Genomic DNA, 6,558 nt, shown 5'->3' with positions numbered 1-6,558 from the left:
GGGCCAGGCGCAAGTGCACCTCGCCTGACAGAAGACTCACAGGACTGCAGACTCATCTTCGGTCTGTGGTGATCATGGCTGCGAGTGAAATTGGTACAGACGAGGTGTTGAGCTCGAACAAGGTTGCTCTGGGGAAGAAGCGTGAGCGCAGTGAGAGTGACGACGGCGAGGGCGAGGGCGAGGGCGAGGGCGAGGGCGACGACGGTGCTGGGCCGTCGCCGGCCAAGAAGCACAAGCGACTGGCGCCGATCTTTGCTGCGGCCGCTGGTGGGGGCACTGCTGCGGCAAGCGGCTCGTCGGATGGCAGAGGTGGGCACGCCGATTGGGAGTGGGAGGAGGTGGCGACAGTGCTGGTGGGCAACGGGCAGAGCGTGGCGCCGTCGACCCGTATCGCGGCCTTTGACATGGACTCGACCATCATTACGACGGCGTCGGGACGGACCTTTGCTCGCGACACCAGCGACTGGCGCATTCTCTATCCAGAGGTCGGGCCCAAGCTGAACGACTTGGTGGCGCAGGGCTACAAGCTGGTGCTTTTCACCAACCAGAACGGGGTGGCTAAGGGCAAGGTGACAGCAAGCGGGCTGCAGGGCAAGATCAAGGCCATCTTCAGCGGGCTCGGTGTTCCCATCCAGGTCTTTGCGGCGACTGACAAGGATGAGTACCGCAAGCCAGCAACAGGCATGTTTAAGCTGCTGGAGGAGCGGTACAATGGCGGGCTGAAGGTCGACGTCGAGCACTCGCTGTACGTGGGCGACGGCGCCGGACGGGCGGCCGGATGGGCCAAGGGCCGCAAGAAGGACTTTTCCTGCTCGGACCGCAAGTTTGCGTACAACGTCAAACTGCCGTTCTTCACGCCCGAAGAGTTCTTCCTCGACCAGCCGGCGGTGCCGTTCGAGTGGGCGGGATCGATCCCAAGAACATCCCGCGTGGCCCGCCGGTGATCACACCGCCGCTGACCGGCAGCGCCTTTGTCGCCTCGCCGCCGACCTTTGAGATGATTCTTCTTGTCGGCCTGCCCGGCTCGGGCAAGTCGCACTTTGCTACCACGCATCTGGTACCTGCCGGCTACGCCTGGGCCAACCGTGACACACTCGGGACCAAGGCCAAGTGCAAGGCTGCGGCCAAGGCTGCGCTCGCGGCCGGCACCCCTGTTGTGGTTGACAACACCAATCCGTCACCGTCCGCGCGGGCCGAGTACATCAAGCTGGCGGCAGCGGCTGGTGCGCCAGTCCGGGTCTTTATCTTTGATGCCACACGGCCCGAGGCGCAGCACATGAACGAGTTCCGCGCCAAGGTGACCGCCGGTGAGCGCAAGGCCGTCCCCGGCGTCGCGTACAACATGTACAAGAAGCACTACGTCGAGCCGTCTCTCGACGAGGGCATCGCATCAATCCATCACGTAGCGCTCTCGGTCGACTTTGGCGACGACGTTGCCCGCGAGGAGCTCTTCAACGAGTTCACCTAGGCAGCACGACGGCGTGCCGTTACACGACGGCGCCCACCACAAGTAAAACTGCGCTGTAACTGGTCATCGCCTGGATCAATGGTTGTACGCCCGTCCGAGACTGCAGCCATGGCGCCACGGGAGTCCAGAGCGAGCGCACTACTTGACTCTGCGGGCACCTGAGCGCAAGTCTCCCTGCCCTGCACTGCCCTCACGACCAAGACCACGACATGCAGGTTTGGCAGCTCGCTGCCTACTTTCTCCCTGCTGGGTTTGTGGTGGGTGTGGCCGGTATGTGGTGGGCGTGGGTCGCAGAAGCGTGTGGTTGGTGTGGTTGTGGCTGTGGTTGTGGTGGCGAGTGCGTGACTCACACGCGGCTTGGTGGGGGGAGGGGGGGATCGGTACGGATTGTTTTCAATTGGTGGTCTTGGTCTGGCCTGATGGGAATACTACCGGGTGTGGACTATGTGTGGTGGTTTGCTGGTTGTGTTCGTGACCTTTATCACGCTGTAGGCGCCGCTATCGGGTTCACAGCATGGATCCTGGTGCTCCCGCTGCTGCTGGTTGGCTTTGACTTTACGGTGGCAAACGCGCTGTTTGTCTCGCTAGCCATCGATGCGCTCAACGGGTTCCTGCTCGCGGCGTTCTTTGCCTCGCGTGGTCTCTGCGCTCTGCGCCCGGCTCTGGCCATGGCCGCCATCGGCGTTCCGATCGCAACTGTTCTTGTTGTTTTTGTCTCGCGGACGCTGCTGCCCAAGCACGAGTCGCTGCTCAAGGGCGCGGTTCCGGTCACTGCCCTGCTTGTCGCCGCCGGCTTTATCCTCCGCGGCCTCGTGCTGCAGCGCAAGGCGTCCCGTGCAAAAGGCGGGGAGAGCAAGGCCGGCACACCGTCCGTGCTGCCTCCAGGCACCGGCCTCGGAGCCGGGCGCGCCGTTCCGCCCGGCTACTTTTCGTCGGTCCAATCGGGCGGGGCCGAGGCTCAAATCGACGCCGGTGCCGGCGGTGAGAGCACAGGCCTGCTCGGCGGCACAGAAGCAGTTGCCAGTCCGTCGCTGCAGCCGCTGAGGCTGGCAGTGGCCGCGGTGGCGACGGCGGTCATCTCGACGGTTGTTGGGCTCATTGGCATCGGCGGCGGCATGTTGTTCGCCGGAGCCGGTGGCTACGCCTTCCGACTGCCGCTGCGGACGTCGGTAGGCTCGGGCATGCTGACCACCGGCCTGGTCCTGGTTGGCGTCATGGCCGGCTGGGCTGACCGCGTCGATGGCGACGTGGTGTGGAAGCCGATTGCAGCCATGGTCATCGGCACTGTCGTTGGTCTTGCCGTCGGCACCATCGCCGCCCTCCGGGTCTCCAAGATCACCCTCAACTTTCTCATCGGCGGCGTGCTCTTTGCCACCGGCGTTGTCGTCATTGTCCAGAGCGTCATCCTCAAGCACGAGACCAAGCATTCGCGAGTTCGGCACTAGCCGCCGACACAGCGGCACGGAGAGGGAAGAGACGAGGGGCTCCGTCAACAGCACGAGTAGTACTTGTTGTTCCACGGGTTGTCCCACACGCCGATCTCCCGGCGCGAGCCCTTGCTTGCCGCCAGTTTCACCATCGCCTCCTCGTACTGATGCTCGACCGGAGTGTATGCCCACCAGCGCCACGAGGAGCAAAAGGTGACCACGTTGCCCAGGACGCCCTTGGAAAACGGCGCCACAAGCTCAAAGCCACGGAGGTACTCGATCTTGCGTGTCCGCAGATCCTCCCACGTTGTCTGCCCGGTGAGCACCAGATATGTGTGGTAGCCCCAGAGGCCGAGCGGAAGGAGGCCGACGCCGCCGGCATCGATGACAACAAGCAACTGGATCCAGTTGGCGTTGAGCCAGGGCGAGACGTCAACAAAGGCCTCGGCAAAGACCACGGCTGTCCACATGCACATGATCGACTGCGTGGCGAGGAACCAGTAGAACCAGACATGGTTCTTCTCGCCGACACAAGCCCCGACCCAGAAGCAATGATGATCGAACCGATACACACACCGCTGGCACTTGTAGCAGTGCTTGACCCGCATCTTCTGCTCTGTCTGGCACTGCTCGCACCATCGCGAGCAGCCCTCCCGCCCGCTCATCAGCCTCTCCCGACCCGTCCCATCTCGACATCCACCACATCGGGAGATCCAGCGGCATCAGCTCGCCCTCCGCCCCGATCCGACAGCCTTCTTCCGCCAGATGCACCAGGTCGACGCCCGCGGCCTTTGGGCACATAGCCAGGACCGATCATTGAAATGGCAAAGTAGAGACAGATAGAGGTGGCGCCCAGAGCCAGCCATGCCACCAGCTGGCTCCTCGATGCCGTCAGCGTGTTGGGTACGCTCACCACAGCCGCGAGAATAAAGCCATCATTGAAGAGGAAGCACCAGCGGGCAGAGAGGGCGCCCGCAGCGGCGTCGGCACGCATGGCGGGGATGGGGTGGCGGGGAGTGGGGTGGGGTCGTCTGGGCGCGACTTTGACGAGCCTCTGTCCAACACCTTGGGTCCGGCGCCGAGCGATGAGCCATGAAGATGGCTTGGCGTGGGACTCTGCGGCCAGACAAGATGTGGATTGGCGACTGGAAGGGTGGGCTTTTACGAGAACGGGAGGATGTCAAAGCTGGCAAGCTCGGCCTTGACGCGATCAAAGTAGGTTGGGTCAGGAAAGCCGTGCGGGCCGCCACCGAGGGTGGTCTTGGCGTGAATGCCGTTCCACACTACCTGATTGGAGCGGCCGGTGGTGATTGACGTTCCGACGCGGAACATCTGCCGGTTGAGAAAGGCACGGATGAGGAGGCAAAGGACCTCAAGACCTTCGGGGGTCTCGGGCAGGTAGCCGGTCCGCGAGGTGCCCGAGAACTGGGTCCCATCTGCTGCCTTGCCCGACGGCAGCGAGTAGTCGAGGCGGACCATGCCGGCACCAGGGTAGCCTGCAACCGAGGCGCGGCCTGGCGGCGAGAGAGAAACCCTGAGGGTGCCAGGTGGCTGCGGGCCGATGAGCGTGTCGTACGCCTTGGTACAGAGCGGGCACTTGGGCGTGACAGCCATCGCCGCCACCAGGCACGCCTTGTGGAACGGATGCCCGCACGCTACAAAGTGGATCGCCGTAGCGTCAAAGTCGTCGAGGCAGATGCAGCATCGGGTCTCAGTCGAGCTCGTTCCACGTCCTTCGGCCGTCGTCTGCGCCACGAGCGCCTCTGCGTCCGATCCTTGGGTTGCGCCATGCTCATCGCGCACCTCAAACACCAGATCGTGCTCGTACCGCGCCGAGTTGCTTAGATCAAAGATGTCAAACGACGACGGCTCCGACGACGGTTGAGCGCTGTAGCCACTGCTTCCGCCGGCAGACTTGCTCCGCCGGACCTGGCGCACAAAGCCAGTGGCATCATTGGTCTGGGTCCCGGCGGCCACGTCGACCGTGTACCGCGACCGTCCAAAGCTGAAGCTGACGGTGGTTCCGGCCTGCTTGGCTGCCGCCAGCCGCGCCGCCAGCTTTGGCGAGTACGGCTTCCACCCCGAGTCGTCGCGCCACTCGTAGCCGGCTCCGGCCGCAGCGTCGGGTGAGGTCTGGGCTGAGCCATCGACCCGTCGGACCTGTCGCACAAAGCCGGTAGCATCGTTAGTTTGAGTCCCGGCACCAACGTCGATCGTGTACCGCGATCGGCCAAACTTGAAGCTGGCTGTGGTTCCAGCCTGCTCGGCTGCCGCCAGACGTGCCGCGAGCTCAGGTGAGTACGGCTTCCACCCCGAGTCATCAAGCCACTCGTAGCGCACAGCAGGCGCAGCAGCTGATGCCGAAGCCGCCGACGACGGCGGCGGTGCTACTGCCAGCGCCGGTGGTCCAAGCAGCTCTCCTCCAACCGGAGCAGCGCTGGTGTTGGGTGGATGTACCATGCACGAGCGCGCGGATGTGAACGGGTCAAGCGTCCACGACATGTTGCGCGGCGCACCATTGGATGACGAGCTGGAACGATTCGACGCGTGCGGTGGGCGATTGGCACCGGCGCGGCCTCCCCGGGCGAGCTTCCCAAGCCCTTGTTGGATCTTGGGTTCGCGTTGCTGGGCCTCGCGGGCCCCTTCTTGGTCTTTCTATTGCTGCGTCTCTTCGTCGCTCCGCCGCCACGCCCACCACGCCCACCACGCCCACCACGCCCACCACGCCCACCACGCCCACCACGCCCACCACGCCCACCGCGCGACTTGGAGCTCGTCTTGGGTGTCGTGCGGAGCTGCCGACGAGTAGACTGGTTGCTGAAACTGCCGCTGCTCGCGGGCCCGCCTCCGTGCCCGCTTCCGTTCCCGCTTCCGTGACCACTACTGCACACGTCCGAGTCCTCATCGAGCGCTTTTGGAACCGCAGGTGTTGAAAGGGTGGGCGGATTCGAGCCGATGCCGCCTGCCAGCGCAGCGACGGCTTCCGCTCGGCGCTGGCGGCGATCGTGGGCGGAGGCCCAGTAGCTTGCCCGCCCGCGATCGCATTTCGCCTCAGTCATCTCCGCACACGGAATCGAGTCGTAGAGGGCCTGAACAGCACGGATGCGAAGCACGCCCTTGGTCCGCGCATTGTACTCGGTCATCTTCTGCAGATCGACAATGACCTCTCCGCGCGGGAGGACCAGAATGACTCGGCCATCGCTAGAGAGAGCGTTCTGTTTCTGCAGCATAACCTGCACCGCATGCGGATACGGCGTCCATTCAAAGGTTGTCGGATGGCGCCACTCGAACAGGATCCCGTTCCCCATCGCCCCGCCATGGAAGCCCAGCCCGCTGCTGCTGCTGCCACAAGAGTCTGAGTCGCAGTCGCGGTGGCGAAGGAGCTCAGCCTCGGCCACGACTGCCTCCAGAGCGTCCAGTAGGGATGAATTTGGGGAAGAGTCAGTGTATGAGCCTGAGGAGCAGGACGACATGGTGTGCACTTGGGTCAAGTGTGGTGGGTGGGTACGGGGGGGAGGGGAGGGGGGGAAGGGTGCCTGACAATCGAGTGTGTGACGATTGAAAGAACGTTTGCGATTGGGAATGGGGTTGGGATGGGGTTGGTTATGAGGGGATGAGGGGATGAGGGGATGAGGGGATGAGAAGGGGATAGGAAGTGGGGGA

At 63.9% G+C, this 6,558-nt stretch overlaps 4 protein-coding genes across 4 annotated transcripts; 2 read left to right on the top strand and 2 right to left on the bottom strand.

The window, feature by feature from the left end:
* The first annotated feature begins 280 nt into the window (after window positions 1-280).
* AMSG_01178 (polynucleotide 5'-hydroxyl-kinase) lies at window positions 281-1,530 on the top strand. The gene has a single exon (XM_013906335.1). The coding sequence runs from the start codon at window positions 779-781 to the stop codon at window positions 1,466-1,468; it is 690 nt and encodes a 229-aa protein (XP_013761789.1). The 5' UTR covers window positions 281-778; the 3' UTR covers window positions 1,469-1,530.
* Window positions 1,531-1,677: 147 nt separating this feature from the next.
* Window positions 1,678-3,252, top strand: AMSG_01177 (uncharacterized protein; the record flags this gene model as incomplete). Its single annotated transcript, XM_013906334.1, has 2 exons — window positions 1,678-1,738; window positions 1,961-3,252. The coding sequence occupies 2 exons, from the start codon at window positions 1,678-1,680 to the stop codon at window positions 2,911-2,913; spliced, it is 1,014 nt and encodes a 337-aa protein (XP_013761788.1). The 3' UTR covers window positions 2,914-3,252.
* AMSG_01176 (zinc finger protein) lies at window positions 2,657-3,679 on the bottom strand. The gene has a single exon (XM_013906333.1). The coding sequence runs from the start codon at window positions 3,558-3,560 to the stop codon at window positions 2,958-2,960; it is 603 nt and encodes a 200-aa protein (XP_013761787.1). The 5' UTR covers window positions 3,561-3,679; the 3' UTR covers window positions 2,657-2,957.
* A 362-nt stretch (window positions 3,680-4,041) lies between these two features.
* Window positions 4,042-5,604, bottom strand: AMSG_01175 (zinc finger protein). The gene has a single exon (XM_013906332.1). The coding sequence runs from the start codon at window positions 5,395-5,397 to the stop codon at window positions 4,057-4,059; it is 1,341 nt and encodes a 446-aa protein (XP_013761786.1). The 5' UTR covers window positions 5,398-5,604; the 3' UTR covers window positions 4,042-4,056.
* Window positions 5,605-6,558: the final 954 nt, after the last annotated feature.

Source organism: Thecamonas trahens, assembly GCF_000142905.1.
Source record: "Thecamonas trahens ATCC 50062 unplaced genomic scaffold supercont1.5, whole genome shotgun sequence".
NCBI classification, from domain to species: domain Eukaryota; order Apusomonadida; family Apusomonadidae; genus Thecamonas; species Thecamonas trahens.
Note: the sequence above shows the minus strand (reverse complement) of the source record. Positions and strands in the feature narration are given on the sequence as shown.

Excerpts from the sequence above, each read along its gene's own strand:
- AMSG_01178 (XM_013906335.1), top strand. The coding sequence starts at position 779 with ATGGGCCAAGGGCCGCAAGAAGGACTTTTCCTGCTCGGACCGCAAGTT.
- AMSG_01176 (XM_013906333.1), bottom strand. The coding sequence starts at position 3,560 with ATGAGCGGGCGGGAGGGCTGCTCGCGATGGTGCGAGCAGTGCCAGACA.
- AMSG_01175 (XM_013906332.1), bottom strand. The coding sequence starts at position 5,397 with ATGTCGTGGACGCTTGACCCGTTCACATCCGCGCGCTCGTGCATGGTA.